The sequence below is a fragment of the Trachinotus anak genome, unplaced genomic scaffold, assembly GCF_046630095.1.
Source record: "Trachinotus anak isolate AG129_WGS33_773 ecotype Australia unplaced genomic scaffold, CSIRO_AGI_Tana_v1 ptg000008l, whole genome shotgun sequence".
Taxonomy (NCBI): domain Eukaryota; kingdom Metazoa; phylum Chordata; class Actinopteri; order Carangiformes; family Carangidae; genus Trachinotus; species Trachinotus anak.
In genome coordinates this window covers 4,137,280-4,154,204 of record NW_027273859.1, presented here as the reverse complement: position 1 = coordinate 4,154,204, position 16,925 = coordinate 4,137,280, and the positions used below count along the sequence as shown (strand labels likewise).

The window sequence follows — 16,925 nt, the reverse complement described above, 5'->3', positions numbered from 1 at the left end:
ACACATACCATACACTGTACTTCATGGTACAGGCTCTACTATGAATGTTATTTTCTATGTTGTGATGAAAACTGTCACACTGCAGGATAACCTCAATAGCATTCTGGTTTAGTGTGTTTTACTGAACTGAATCACTGTAAATTATTATTATATATAGACTGTCTCTATATTTATTTAGTATTTTTTTTAATTGAACAAAAGCATCACAAATAAGCAGAAGACAAAACAATATACACAGACTAAACTTAACGCACTAGGTAAACAAACCATATAATGAATACAAACACATAATATTACAATATCAATCAGATTTGCCAACCAAAAGAAGATATAAAAAGGGAATAATCAATGAATAAATAAGAAACCAAAACAAAGGAAAAATAATTGATTCTGCATTACATATATTTTTTAGCTTGATACATTGTTACCAGTCTTTTACATCAGTAAACTATTCCCATTTTTATTTCTTTTTAAACATAATTTAATTTTGCTATATGTCCTTCCAGAATAAATGACGTTTAATAGAGATTCTAAACTGACTGATATTCAAGGGATCCACATCAGCAGCTTTGAAACTAAATCCTTTCCATAACAAAATAATCAAATTAATAATACAACTTTTTTTTTTTTTCCTGTAAGATCACCTAATATCACAGAGAAAGCATCCAGTTCAAAGCACAGACTTCAAGACTTTCTCCTCATCCCAGGACATGGTATGACCTTATAGCCGTCCTCTGCCTCTGAGATACTGCCCCCCTGCTCTCTGGCATCCAGCAGCCCACAGGCCACAGCCAGAATGACAAGACAAGGATAAAGCATGTCAGGGGCCCCGAGTGTGTGCAGACAAACTGCCGAGGAGGAAGTGAAATATAAATAAATCAGTGACGCCACTCTCCACCTCAGTCTTGTAATCAGTCAAAAGCAGCGCCGGTTCCTGTTCAGACACTACAGGACAAACAACATAAATGAGACGGCTTTCAGAGCTCTATCGGCTTGTGCCAGTGTTGGGCCCACTGCCTGTTTTAGCAAGGGTGCACAGACGCTGGAAATGAATGATTAATCACCACAAATTCAGTTAAGGAGCAGAAGCATCGGTGGCAACATCAGCAACAGCACAAGAAGATGCATCAGCAGAAGCCTGGTTAAAAAAAACCCCCCAAAAATAAACAACTCCTATCCCCGATTTTATTCTCCACAGCTAGAGGAAGGATTCATTGTGAGTTCCTCTATTGTTAAGTTTGCATTTTTACTTCAGTTTCAGACCAAACTGCTACGACTGCAATGTGGAATAAACAGATAAAGACCATAAATGAACAAATATGTGTGTTTATTCCCCTAGTATGTCACAATAATGCATCATTATACTGGAGGCCAGGAAGTGTTTAGTTGTATCCATTGTGAGGATATGACCACTGACCCAAACTTTTGTCTGCACGTGATTCAGTAATCACTTGAGTTCATTTCACTATTACTGCAGAGCGCACAGCTGTAGCGGAGAGCAATTAAGAAGCAGGGGAGAGGTCACGTTCTGGTCATTTTATGTTCCGTTATGATAACACTCTATTTACTAAACTAATTGCTGTAAATCTGAACACCTCAACATTGCCACGCTGCTGCTGGGTCCTGGAGGGTTTGGATGGAGCTATAACAAGCAAAATAAAAATTAGGCCTTTTATCTCCACTTCACCTCCGCCTAAGAAATTCCCAAGTGGAATTAGTTTATGTTTTTCACTCACGTCAGATCCCACAGTAACAGCTTAGTGGAGGACGACTGACTGACCTTGTACTGCTGATGTACCCTAAACAAGTGTAGCATGGTGAGAGTCTGACAGGAACATGCAGCACGGACGACCTCACCACCTTCAAGTCATTTAATGTATAAGGAAGACAGCTATATAAGAGAGCTCATTCTAATTTAGCTTGTTTGACGAATTGTCCTCTCTGACTCTGTGGGGTTGGGGCAAAAAAAAAAGGACAAACAAATTTGAATGCAGTCAATGCAGCCTAATCCTAAACAACACTGCAGGTTGTTCCATTCACTTGTGCTACCCCCACTGCTGCACTTCAGTGACAAGCTGCCGTTACTGTGAGACAAACAGCTTTACCTTTACCACAACCTTTTCCATCTATGATAGTGATCCCAAAATGCTTCAACACATTACTTCACAGATGGAGTGATTATTCTCTCAGCTCGACCTGCCTGTTTTCTCCAGCGGGGGAGACGGATGATTCAATGCTGTAGCTGTGTCTCAATTCACATACTTCCACACTCACACTTGCTGTTTTTAGCGCATGAGAGCCTTCACACTGACAAGTACTGCAATTTGCAGTGCACTAGTAATGCGGATGGTGCACTCAAAAAGTTGAGTGTAAAGCAATGGGCACTTCTCACCCTCAGTGGTCACCATCTTGGCCAATTAATGGCAGGGGAGGGAAAACGGCAGCACAAGGAGGACATGACATCGGTGCTAAGGCTGACAATCACAGTCAGGTGGCAAAGGAAAAAACCGGGAAAGGAAATCTAAAAAACTAGCAAAACTAAACGATATGAGGAAACACACGAGGAGACTGGATGGGAACAAAACAGGCAAACTGACAAACACAGAGACTTAAATACAAAAGGGTCATTGAACACAGGTGAAACACATTATGGCGGAGCAGACAATCACCAGGGAGGGAAACGCAAGACGAAGATGGGAAGTAAAGCTAACATGAGGCACATAAGGGAAGAGATATCAAAATAAAACAGGAAATCAACAGAAGTCCAAACATAAAGTCCAAAATAAAGTCCCCTCAGGACAGACCATGACAAAATATATGTTCTTATGGATATAAATGTTTCAAATAAAACACTGGAAAAGTGTTAAATATGGAACCTTTCAATTTTCCTACGTTTGAACAGCAGTTCATCTTCAGGTGAAAAAATGACAGCCCTAGGACACAGACGCAAATACTTGCTTGTTCCCAGTCTGCAGCCTGGAGGATCTAAACGACTTCAATCAGAGATAAAAGCTAGAGTGAACAAACCTGCCTCATCTGTGATGGATGTCTGCAAGAGGCAGACATCCTTTTACTATGTGCTTTTGTTGTCTCTTCCAAATCAGTTTAGCCAGCCTTGTTGCTTATGGAAAACCTGAACAGAACTTGTTAAGAATATTAATGGTCAAAACAAATGAAAATAAGGAACTAAGCATTAAGATGTAATTAACTAGAATAATCTTTCAATCCTTTGTTCAACAGCAGCAGTTTTACCTTGTCTCTTATAGTGTGTCTGTCACCTGCAGCACAGGAAGGAAAGCAGGAAAAGTCCTGCTGAGGATAAAGCACAGTTTTCCACAGAGCGACCGCTGCTCACTGAATTAACACACCCCCCTCCTTGGTGATCAATTAATTAAGCTAATGGATTTTACTGTCAGATACATCGCTATAATTGCAAGAGGTTGACTTTCTTCGAAATGAGATGCTGAGAAAAATATTAATTTTCACCCGGTGTAATTGGATGAAGGGAGACATCGCAATCATAAACCTACTCGGCGGTTCTCTACAAAATTCAATCACCAATATCTGATCAGAACAGCTGTTGTCAACATTATTGAAGTCAGGCTCTCTCAGCACAGCACCGTTAGCTCATGGCTGCAATGCCACTTTAGTGAAGGAGAGAAGCAGGACAGAGAAGTCACAGAGGGAACAATGCAGCGCACCTCGCGCTGACGATCAAATTAGCAGGAAGCCAGCTTGTTTCTCACACCTAGTCAACACTGTTTACCGTCCGTCTTTGACTCTACTGCCAGGAAATTGGATGAGGCAAGCGGCATCGAGCCGGTAGCCCGAGGCAGGGGGGGGAGAAAAAATAGAAAAAGCTGATGAAACAGTGGGAGGGAAGGAGTGCAGAGATGAAAGGGAGGTCACAGCAGCGAGCGCCCAGCAGATGTTGCAGCTATAAAAGGTCAGTTGTAATTCTTTAGGGAGGGCGCTAAGCTGGGGAGCTGGACTAAAGCCAGTGCAGACGAGCTGGACTCATACTGGACTAACCAGTATTAATTCTCTTCATCAGGTCCACGGGGCACAGCTGCTGTCACGACAAGAAATCTGACTTTGATATCAACACCAAGTTCAAAGCAAGAGGCATTTTAAAATCTCACTTCTATTGTCTCCTCACTGTCCTTCACAACAACAGATTCTGACCAAAAGTTCTTTTGACAACGTCCTACTGGAGCTGCGGACATACCAGTAAAGGTCCATGGGGCCTGATGAGCCTTTGTGCAGCACATACAGGATGTGTATGCGGACATCTTGATTTGGCGTGAATGAAAAAAGAAAGGTGTGTCATTCAGTGTCAAACAAGCCACAGAGGTGGCTCTGTGGGGTTGTGGGGTTATAGCCTAATGTCACAGGTGAGGAACGTGGGAATGCCATTAATTTTCATCAAGTTTTCAACAAACTGACATTTTGACCAGATGATGATGAAAAGTCAGGGTAACACCAGTGTTATTAGTGTGAGGAACATGAATATCTACCAGCTTCCATGGCTATCCATTAAAGAGCTGTTGCCATTTTCCCCTGAATCAATGTCAACATGCTTGTAACACTAAATGACGATCAGAAAAAGCAGAAAAAGGACATATCACATATCAAGAAATTATGACCAAATGTGTTGCCTCTTCCTTAGGTAATTTAATTTAGATTGCTACTGTAGTCACTTAGGGTGATTCTGCACCTCCCATGCTGAGACCTCAGATTCCTCTTGTGCAAAGCTGTTGTGGCAGATCAGCCCCAGACCGTTCTCTCCATCATTAAATTGTCAGAGAGTTGAAAGCACAGAGCACAGCGCAGTAAAAGGAGAGGAGAAGAGGCCTTTTAAAGGTCATGACCGATGTCAGCTCTTGATATCCCAATCTGTTCCCATTTGCAACGTAGCTGCACCGTGCATGTGGACCCATAGTAGGGGCTCCATAGTAAATAGCCAGAGGCATCTTACACCTGAAACATCATCACAGTGACTCCATGTTATTCTTCAACACATGCAGTCTGCAAAGAAAAGTGCCTAAATGAACTGATTTGCAGCAACAGAGAAAAGCATTGCCTGGTGGGATAACTGATTAGACAAGAGGCTGAAATCTATGCAACATTTATCTCCAGTCATCCTAAAGCATTCCTAAAGCAGCTCTGCAGCTTTCACTCGGTCATTTAAATTTAGGAGATAGAAGACTTTGTATAATTCATGACAAAGAGACTTTAATTTAAGCTGTATCATGCAGGTCTATAAATTATACAGCACCTTACACAGAGCTTTTGCTTTTGACTTGCAAATCCTGGGAGCCAATGACTGTCCCTCAGCTATTTGAAAAAGCAACCAGGTTTACATTCTGTAGAACAATAACGTTAATGCATAATGGAATTTGTTATTAGGAAGCTCAAGACACACAAAGGCCAGAAATAGTGACTTGATTATTAGAAATAAACTGGCACATGTTATGAAATAAAGAAAAGATAAGTTTTAATGGAAAGTTATTGATGCAGACTGACAATGATGCACTGTGGAATAGGAAAGCGTTCCCTATAAGAGTTTGGAAAATGCTCTTGGAGTCCACTTTGAATGTCTTGCATGCCAGCTGGATGAAATAGTATTCACTGGGCACTGGGCATCCTTTCAGTGACAGGAATCATGTATGGTCAGAGGGGAGTCAAGAGAGACCGACAATGAGATCATATGTGGAGCCAAATTTAAAGGAATTCAATTCAATATTAACTGCACTGTAATTTAGTGCACTATCTGGCTTTTCAGCCTTGACTGACTCTGATAGACCAGCACTAATTAAAATGATTTTTTATCTGCTTTTGGAGAAAAATAATAACCCATTTGAAAAATAATGACTATGACTGCTGCAGTGGACTTCCCAGAATTCACAGCATGAAGTAACCTTCCCCAATAAACTGTGGCCCTATTTAATGGAGAATGATGACTACACCAGATGATTGCGCTAACTCATAAATTAGAAGTTGGTCATTCATTCTATATGCAGTCTTACAAGTAGTAAAAGTGGCAATTAATCATAACTGTTCCACACATTAAGAATATCAGCTGGAGAGAGAAGTGCTGGGAAGCTGTGGCTTTGAGTTACTGTCACAAAGAACCGCTGAAGAGCTGAACGCAGTAAAAGTCATAATGAGGTCCTGTTAAGAAAAGGCTCACAGTCTGCATATTTCACTTGCAAAAATACGACAATGACAAGCTCCAGAAAGTGTGAGCCAGTGTAAGTTATTGGCGGTAGTTAGACTTAAAATTTTACGAGTCAAAAATGTAACTGTTCCCTTGCATGGACTTCATAACACCCACACTGAGATGAGCCATGAGTAACTGTGACCATTGCAGCCATGTCTTCATAGTGCAAACGGTTTACCATAGGACAGTATGGTCAGGTAAAAGGTGTTGTTTACCCTGATGATGAGTCAGGGTCACCAGGATACAGGCTCTTACTGTAGTTCTCACAAGCCTGCTTCCCTCAGAGGCCTCAGTGGAAATGCATGTATTCATGGCTTGGCATGGCACAGCACAGTTAAAGCAGCCTCAGAATCTTACCAGTAGTGGGACAAAAAGAGCAACATTTCTCCACCAGAAAAGCTCAGGTATTCACCAAAAGTGAACAATTCATTGACCAAAGTTTTGGTCCAGGTTAAAGTATGACATAGAGGGGTCATATCTTTAAGATTTATCAATAAGGAACCATTGATATCTCTGCAAAAAGTCATGCCAATCCGGACAGTGGCTGTCAACAGACAAACTGAGGGACCTATTGTCATCCTCAGGATTTGTCACCAGTGAAGCAAAATCATTTGGAAACGTTGCTTTGGACGGTGGTCAGAATGACAGATGTTTAAAGCACAGCCAACACAAAGCAGTCATCATCATGTGTCATCGGCTTTTAACTGAGGACAATTATACAGGGAAATGAAATGAAATCTAATCAACTAGGCATTCAGACAGATGTTTCAAATCACCACATTTAAAAAGCCAGCCATACGTAGTGGTACTATAGCAACAACAGAGCTACCATAGTAGTACCAGTAGTAATATAGCATTCTGACAGGCCTTTTTATTAAATATCCGGTATGGGCCATTGTGGTCTTATAGTAATTTCTCCCTGACCACAACTCCATTAAAGCAGTTTGTAAATCACCCTGAAGAGCTGTGAAAGAATATATTCATTCTATACATCGCTGCAGAGGTTTTCACCTCTGTGATGGTCTGAAAGTTGTGAGAGAAGATTTTTAGTTTTGATGGAGGAAACCTAGTTAAAAGTAAAAAGAATCCTCTTTGGGGCAGCTCTTTACATTTAAATGTATATTTCTAAAATTAATACATCATCCACCTTTGGCAGAAAGTTAATGTGAGGCAAATTAAAGCAAATTTGCAGTCTGTACAGCCAGGGATGATTAAGTTGCCAGAGGTTACGGTCCTCATAGCCCACTATTGATTCATATTCTCCATAAGTCCTCTCCACTGCACCTGCTTTTCTCATTTCTCCTGACTTTGCAAATGAAACAGACAGGTTTTAAACACCCAGTGCAGCAGAGAGGATCAATCACTGATATGGTACAATAGCCAGAATTGTACTTTTGAAATGAATGGTCGTTATCTTTGCTGACCTGTTGCTGACAGTGAATGATGATAAAGAATGAAGTGAGATTGTCCGTCATGAATTTTGGGGGGCCTCCAATGCAGCGCTTTGAGGCCAGATATTGCATAAGCAGAATTCAGCAGAGTGAAAAAGATTCCATCTAAAAGTCACAGACTGTTGTGCTGAGAGATAAACACAATTCAGAGTGCAGGACTGTGAGATTGTCCCTAAAACATCTGGACTGATGCAATAATAAAAAAAAAGCAGTTTTACAGAAGCTGCCAATTGTTCTTTGTTATTGATCACATCTACACTAATGTTTCATTACTGACACAACCACTGTGAAACATATGAAGGTAAGCAATTACAATGTCATGCCTGTTTAATCACAGTGTAACCAGAATATGATGAGTAATCTGACTGTGTCACAATCACCTTTGATACACAGCTCACACAAAACTGTGTCTCTATCCCCGTCTTGTTGAGTGGGCTTTGGTGTCGGGGTGATGTTACACCAATACAGCTATATTTTTGCCAGCACTGATTCTTTTAACCGGAAAAACTATATTAAAATGTCAGAATACTGTTTACTGTTTCAGAATACTGAATTTTTGTTGTTGTTTTTTCTTCCTGAAGTACAAATAAAACCTCTACTGGATCCCTGGATTATCACTAGAGCCAAGACCTATAAACTGATATATCAACGGATATCATCTTATTGCAGATACTGTATAATAGTATCAGTGTATATGTATAAAGAAAATGCAGCACAGAAATACAAAAGTCTGTTTGAGTCTGAACAACATGCAGAAAAAAAAAAATCATATTGCAATTATTTTGGAAGATATTGTGACTGCGATATGACTCACAATTTCAGTTGGAGTGGTTATTTTTGAATTTCATTGTCAGTGAAACAAATGTTGATTTTTGCTGGGTCCCTGCTCCTTCCACATTTTCCCTTCATCAAAAAATTGCAGCTCCTGTGATTTGAGTGCTGCACTTGGCCATGTTGTGATTTATATTATATTTTGATTAATTGTGTAGCCATTGAGGTAATGACTTTGCAGAGTTTGTCCTCCAGAGAGCACTGACTGAAACTGTAAACTGTCTCACTTCGTCTCAAAACACAACAAAAGATCTATGATCTATGAATCCTGATATAGCTATCAAGAGTGTTACTGCCAGTTCTCTCAGTATCAGCCTCATAAATCAATGCTTTAATTATCACTCTGATATTTCGAAGGTGCAGCAGCAGTGATAGTGGTGGGGTATGGGTTGGGTAATAAGACATGAGATGATATAAATGTATCTACGGTCAGAGATTCTGTCTCACTGTGGGAGTTCTTCTTTGATTTCTGTGGTTGTATAAACCGCTGTGGGCTGAGGTGAAAATCAAGGAGCAGGATTACTCTGTGGCAGAATTGGATTTAAAGGACGGTTGCATCACAGTGACGAAGCACTTTGATTTGTCTGGTATTTCATTCACTGGATTAACAAAAAAATAGACATTTCTGCCTGTGTATTTCATCCATAACGTTTCTTAACTGATTATCCAGTCAATGTGTTACATCATCTAGCAGCTAACCTGGCAACAATTTTTATAACTGAATTATCATTTTAGTAGTTTCTTTACTTCCCTGGTCCCAGCTTCTCAAATGCCAAGATTTGATGCTGCTTTTGGTCTCAGTAAACTGAATCTCTGTGCAAAATAAAGTATATGAAGGCATCACCTTGAGCTGTGGGAGCTCACACTGGGCAGTTTTTGTGATTTTCTTACATTTCATAAAAAAAAAACAAAAACAAAAAACACACACACAGACCAGGTGACAGGTGTCATGGCTGGTGTGATCCCACCTGTCAACATGTTGACATTGCAAGTACTCAGTAGTCATTACTACATTATTGCATGAGTTCTCAGTACTCTTGGATTGGACCACATCCACCCTCGAACTCGGCCTTCAATTTGATCTCAACTAAAAACCTGTAAAGTTTTTTACACATCTGTGATGGTGACAAAATCTGTCCACAAAGATAAAGCACCAAAGTCCTCAAAATCACCTCTGTGGTAGATCCCGCTACAGCAGACACAAGGTGAAAACTAAATCAGCCACACACCTTCACAGCTGATAATTAATGTAGACAATAATCAGCAGATTGATCAATAATTAAAATAATTGGGAGCTGCGGCCACATTTGGGTATTGGCCCCACACCAATCATTTTGCCACTGAATAGTTAAAGTGCACCATCTTTGCATGTTAGCATGCTAACATTTGCTGATTATCACTAAACACAAAGTGCAGCTGAGGCTGATGGGAATGTCATTAGTTTCACAGATGTTTGGTCATAAACTTGATGTTGGATGACAAGTCACCAGAGTTATTATAATTCATCCTGAGGGCAACATGAATGCATTAACCAAATTTCATCTATCCAACAGGCGTTGGATGGATTCACTCAGAAATTCACTCAAATTCAATCAAAATTCTGACTGAGTCTAGAGAAAAGTGTCTTTAGAGGACGAGTCAGGAGATCACCAGCATCAGTATGATTCATCAGTTAACCACAAATGTCTGCAAAACAAATTCATAGAAATCCACAATGAGATATTTCAATCTGGACCAAAGTGACAGATCAGGTGACAGCCCACCTCTGCTGTCCCTACAGCCACGCTGCTAGCATGAAACAAATTCAGGGATCCATATGAAAAATGTATTTATAAAAAAACAAAGGATACCAGGTTAGTCAGGATACGGTAAAATGTCTTTGATAAGCACAGGAGCATAAGTAGCATGTTGTTGTCATAGCAATGAAAAAGGAAGGAGGCTGGGTTGGCAGGGTCAGTCAACAATTCTTGTGACGCTCCAGTTTACATCATGTCTCCTGCCAGTAGCCAGTGCTACTGACTATGACCATTCCCTAACTTTAAGGTTAGTCTCCTCGACATAACAAAACAGTAAGGGTAGAGTGGACAGGTCAGTAAAGACAAACAAGTTACAACAGTTACATTTCATCTGTAAAAAAAACTGACTTTTAAAGGCAGCAATAAATAATCTTTTTTGTCATTTAGGTTGGAGAACTTTTCTCAATGTACTCTAATGTACTGTAATGATTGCAATTATACTATAATGACTCTAAGTGAGACAAAAAAATAAAATGACCAAACAGTATTATTAGTACCGTATTTTCCGCACTATAGGGCGCACTGGATTATAAGGCGCACTGTCAATGAATGGTCTATTTTCGAACTTTTTTCATATATAAAGCGCACCGGACTATAAGGCGCATTAAGCGAAACAAGACAGTCAGATAAGTCAGTCACACTTTATTAAACGCGCTCACAATAACTCTCAACATTGTTCAAACGTTAATGAGCGTATTCACAATAACTCCCAACCTTGTTCAGTTGTAACACGTAAAAAAAACACAGTCTGATACCGCTAAACAAAATGTTAGCGTATTCACAATAACTCCTTATAGGTCCTTATACACACACACTGTAATATTATGGTGAAGCACAGCATGTATTACTCCGCGACGCTCCTGACTACGATAGCTGTAATGCTGCAAGCGGTGCGGCTTTGCAGTTTACCAAAGTCATACTGAAACATTTTGACAGAGCGCCGTGAGCGCCGTGTACCACACACAATCACTTCGAGGTCAGTAAGCACAACCAGAATGAATCCATATATAAGGCGCTCCGGATTACAAGGCGCACTGTCGTTTTTTGAGAAAATTAAAGGCTTTTAAGTGCGCCTTATAGTCCGGAAAATACGGTAATTCCATTCATCTGAAGAGCTCACTTTACTGTGCGAATGTGACTTAAAGGTTTGGGTCAATTACAGGCCATCATTGCCCAGGAGAGGATGGACAGCTTTTGGTTCCAACTGACTTTTAGTTCACTAAATGTCTCTTGTTCACTTTATGTCCTTTCACAGTTCAGTGTGAGCATGTCTGTGAGTAAAGCTAAGAAAATGTTATACTGCAGATAAGTGTGACTGGCTGGTGATTTAGTAAGTGAGAAAGCAAAAGCTGCACATATAAGGATGAGAGCGGCTGTCTGGCCTCCCTGTGTTCTCACTGTGACCTGTATGGCCTGTAGAAACCGTTACCTCTACCTCAGCAGCATTTTGTCCAGCTGGTGCTCCAGGGGCAGCGAGAGACTCCGACATTGCTCCCAGGGGGGGCAAATTAGCCAGACTGGATGAATGAGGCTGCAAGCTCATACAGCAGAGACTGTACTTCCTATCCCAGAGCCCTGTGCACTGATCTGCCTCCCATTCTGTCTCTATCACTCTGCTGCTTTGGCCTTGGGGACGCAAATTCAAGCCAAATTGTAATGCCATGCCTCGAGGTCAAAACAATGAGCAGTTACTTTGTGTTTGCTGCTAAGTGGACTTTTCCCATGCAGTGTGACCTAAACGTGGTCCACACATCTGCTGAGTGAAAACATTAGCACGCACACTGGGCAGACTGCCTGCACTTCAGTAACATAATCAGCTTGGTGTTCAGCCAGAGCAGACATTTAGGGCAAATGTTGAGTTGGTGTGACAATAAAATCGTGACACTGGTCAGCTTAATGAGATTAATTCTTTCCAGTGTGGGCACGACATCAAGCTGGAGGAATCAAACTCAAATCATGTGTTGTCAAAGAAAAACTACAGCAGGCACCTGTTGCATGAGACTGGAGCTTCAGTAGCAGTGTGCTCCTGTTAAATTCTTCCTCTGATGAAGGCCTCAGTAAGTCTGATTATCACAGCACTTTAACTGTGAGGTGGAGTGCTGAGTACATCAGAGATTTACAGCCAAGTTACAGCCAATCAGGAAATACAAAATAATATATCTCCTCTTTAAGACGTAGCTTAAAATACAACGGGCGAGCTGTCCAATTAATTCTGTGTATCTCAATGTGTGGAATCATTACTTTAAATTCATTAATTCAATGACTTTTCAAATTATATTGATGACCAGTAGAGATTGCAACAATCATGTATTGGCTCACCAACCTGTTTTACTAGAGCTTCAGAAAGACTGAGAGAGGAGATGTAAAACTACACTGACATGGTTTCTCGTACTTAAAACCACAAATACATCTTATGAATATCAACACACATACTGTAATAAAGCACCGGAAAAGTATAAAATATTGGACCTTTAAGAACTTTTGTATCCAAGGAATCAAATGCAGTTTTAAGTCTTGTTTAAAGACTGCTTTTCATCCCCTCCTTACCTCACGCACTTGACAAAATCACAGCGATTCAGGCTCTTAAGTCAACAAACGATCAAAATCCTCAAGGCCTTAGTCTGCTGGTCCACAGGGTGAGCATTCGGATTCAGCTGATAGAACAGGTGTCACTTTTTAGGCACTCAATAACTCATTTAGAAATCACACTGACAAACAGTCTTTGCATGGCAATTTTGAAAAATGATACAAGTTTTTCTGCTGATCCAAGGTCAGTGTGGATGCTTTTAAGTTTGCTCTTCAGCTACCATGAAAAACTGGAGGAAAAGATTCATCACCTCTGATAAAGTACACGCTTCCTTTACTTAGCTGTTTGCTTCAAAGCAACTTCTGCTCCCTGCGAAAGTAAATATGTTCAGCTCAGATTATTGGAGCTCTTTGTTACTCTGTGTGCTATTTATAACAATCCCGAGACCCAACTCAGTTGACCTCCCATGAAAGAAATAATGGAGACAGAGCTGAAAACAACTGCAGCAAGAAGGCAGTGGAAAGCAACAAAGAAGCAGGGCAATTTCAGCTTCACAAAAAGCAAACAATTATTGATGACATCGAAGCACTGAGCTTCAAAGTCTTTTATTTATAGGCAGAGCATATTACAGACAGCAGGGAGGAGAACGGATGTGTTTTTTACTACTTGAAGTTTTTCATAAATAGAGAGGACGACCACAAAAGATGCAGAAAAATCTGTGCAATATTAAAGAAAGGGTCGATTGAAGGAGATTTGTTGTCTGTGGCTGTTTGTAATGCAGAGTTGTTCAGCACACAATTTCCATGTGGTGTTGTAGAAGACAGAAGAAGTGATAGAGACAGGTTTGTGTCACAGTGAAAATTTCAAAACGCTTTGACGGTGCCAAGATGGAGCCATCTTGTGGTCTCCAGGAGGACAGGGTGATAATATCATGCGGTTTCTCAGGGGGAAAGAGTCAACTCTAAATGAGGCAGGCGGAGATGGAGCTGCGAGCGCCTGGCTGGTGAAATGCTGCATTCTTCTTTTTTTTCTCATCATGCTGGAAGCTGCAGAATCCAATATATCATGCGTATCTGGATCTTCAGCATGAGCTGGACTAGAGCTGCAGGAGCAGGAAGGCTCCTGTCTCACAATGAAATATCAGCTGTTTGAACAGAGTGACACCTGCTGTAGTTATTAAACATATCATTGACTTAAAACAAAAAAACATTTTAAAAATGTTGGCACTTACCAGGCATCTCCTCCATGTATCTGCTAGGATTACACATGTTTTTGAGTTAGTTTTATAGTTAAACTGATGCTCCTCTCCGAAAAGAAAGAAACTTCTCAGAGAAGAAACCTGACCTCAGTATCTTCAGTAAAGAAAGAAATTAAAAAGCAAATTAATTCTGATTAAGACACAGACAACTAATTAAGAAAAATATGACACAAAGTCATTGATTTTAGCTCCTCAAATATTAAGATTTTCATGTAGTCTTTGTCTTTCCTGATCATAACCTCAACAGAACAAGACATATGTGATGTGAAAATGAGATTTTCAGCATTTTCTGAAATCCTACATCTTAACTGATTAATCAAGAAAATAATCAGCAGATAAATCAATAATCAATACCTCCACAGGCCTGTTTTAGAATAGCTAAGCATACATTGCACTGAGTGTGAAAAAACAAACATACCGAGGCTGTGCATGAGAAAATCTATAGAAAGCAACACCTAATAAAAAAGCCACCTGAGAGACAGCAAAGACTACAAGTATTTTGTATTGTTTGTGAGGGGAAAAGGCCACTGAGGTCCTCACCACAAAGAAAGACGAAAAACACAATGGAGAGAAAGAACTGACTGTGTTATTTTTATGTGTTAATATGCTTCAGAGCTGAAACTAATTTGTGATAATCACTCAATCAACAACCACAAAAAATCCATTTATATATATATATATATACATTGCTAGTTTGTTTGGTTGTTTTTTTTATTTCCAGAAGCTTTTCTTGCCCTAAATGATTTTTTTGACTGTTGGACAGAATAAGTCATGTTTTGCTATTTTTGAACATTGTATTCATAAAGAAATTAATTCATTAAGATAAAAAATAAATGACTGATTATTAGTTAATGCAGATAATCTTTATTTGCTGCCATTGCATATTTCCAGTGTGTAACTACTTCACTACCAGGACTCTTTTCTTCTGCTGCACATACGGACCAACACCTCCACACAGTGATGCACTGATACACAAACAGCTGATAGACTGTGACCTCCAATCTGCTGCCTCAACCACTAATAAAGAAAAACATTTTTAAAATCTCCTGCCCTGCTCAGTTTGACACTATGACCTGCTGTCAGTTGATCTGATGAGAATTCATATCAGCTCTGACCAAGCGCTAAACTCCTCCACAGAGGTGAGGAAGGTGTGTTCAGCTCCCTCCGCTACATCTCTGCTTCTTAATCCACCTCAAATGTCACCTTGAGAGAATGGACAAGCCGTCCTCCTGCATGCAGAGCAACCAGGGGAGGATGGTAGGCGATGTGGGGGGGTGCTGATGCTGACATTGTTACTTTGCTTAATATTCATTACAGTTCTTTCTCAATAGGGAGACTGCGGGATTAACCTTATTTTGAAACTCTGGCTGCAGGAGTTCTAACAGATTGTATCATGTTTTATTGAAAGTTGAACGTCTGATTGGAACAGTCAGACTTTGAGATCATTCTGGTTGAGAGCACATGTCTCATTTATACTTGGGGGGACCCCCTCAAGGACCCCCTTCCTCTCACCAACATGCAGGACCTGTTTCTGAGACGTGGAGTCGAACCTCCAGCAGGCTGCTCCGCTTTACTTTTGAACCCACATGTGCACCGCAGCGCGCTGGCCGCCACCGCTCCGCTCTGCTCCGCTCCGCTCCGACTCCCGGCGGCAGCACGCAACAAGAATCGCGGTGAGGAAAAAAAAAAAAAATCAGCATGCAACACGACAACCATGCCTTTCCCCCTGCAGCAAAGCATCTCCATAAAGTCACACTCACTCCCTCTGCAAGCATGCACGCCTCTTATCATGGACAGAACAGAAAAAAGAGGAAAGAAGAAGAAGAAGACCGGACTGGCAAGTGGAATGTGAAATAACTGTACCTGTAACTCCACACTGTAGCCCTGATAGAAGTGTGTCGGGAACACGGCCAGCTGATGTTGCACTTGGAGGGAAACTGTATAATCCATTAACCAGAAGATGCTGAATAGCGGCAGCCTGAGCGGGAGACGCGTCTACCGTTGGCAGCGGTACTACACTGTAGTACAATCTGCCGCTGCTCTCCGCCCCGCTGCGCTCCCATTGGCCGCCGCGCTCAGCAGCCGCGTCAGTTCACTGGAGGCAGGCTGGGAAGCGGCAGCAGATGTCATCTGGTTTGCGCTAAAACCATTCAGAGCCTGTGAGGAAAGAGTTGCTTTTCAGTTGTAGCTATTAGTGTTGCTGTTGTTATTGAGAAGTAGTGGTAGCCTACTAATTGTAATGTTATTAATGATAATATTATATTAATACTGTATTTATCTGTTACATTTATCTGTTATATTATTGTAACTGTCAGGGAAAATGACACATAAATGTCTCAATATTATTATGTGTTACTATTATAATATGTATCTTTCTATATGCACAGTAGACACCACACTTTGATTAAGACATATTCCATTTAATATTTATTTCAGTTCACAAATTACATCTCCAGTTGATTGCACTGCATCATGTTGTATTCTGTTGATGTTTAATATTTATGCTCTAAAAGCCTCAGTGGGGTCTGCCCCTGTATGGTGGCCCTGAAGCTCCACGCACTTCAGAAAACAATTTCAGAAAACATCTTCATCAGTTTAACAACACCTGAAACTGATTACAATGTTTCCTGAATTTGTTTGTGTTTTGTCTGTTTGCAAGCTGCAGTGCATTGAGCCCTCAGGGCCACCGTACTGACTACACCTAACCTTACCCACATTCACTGTTGTACCTTTTTCCATCACAATGTCAGATTGACAATATTAATTCACTATCTGGAAGGCAGAGCCAACAAAATAAATTGACACCAGGAAATACACGAGACGAGTTCTGTCTCTGTCT

At 40.6% G+C, this 16,925-nt stretch overlaps 1 protein-coding gene across 3 annotated transcripts in view; it reads right to left on the bottom strand.

Annotated features, from left to right (window-relative positions):
* Positions 1-16,100, bottom strand: part of zmat4a (zinc finger, matrin-type 4a) — a 145,721-nt gene extending 129,621 nt beyond the window's left edge. For 2 of the 3 annotated variants that reach the window (XM_071481947.1, XM_071481948.1), the window contains exon 1: positions 15,950-16,100. In XM_071481947.1, coding sequence (XP_071338048.1) covers positions 15,950-16,036 — 87 coding nt within the window. In that variant the 5' untranslated portion in view covers positions 16,037-16,100. Of the gene's footprint in view, positions 1-2,392; positions 2,571-15,949 lie in introns of those variants that run through there. The other variant, XM_071481949.1, reaches the window with a different exon arrangement.
* Positions 16,101-16,925: the final 825 nt, after the last annotated feature.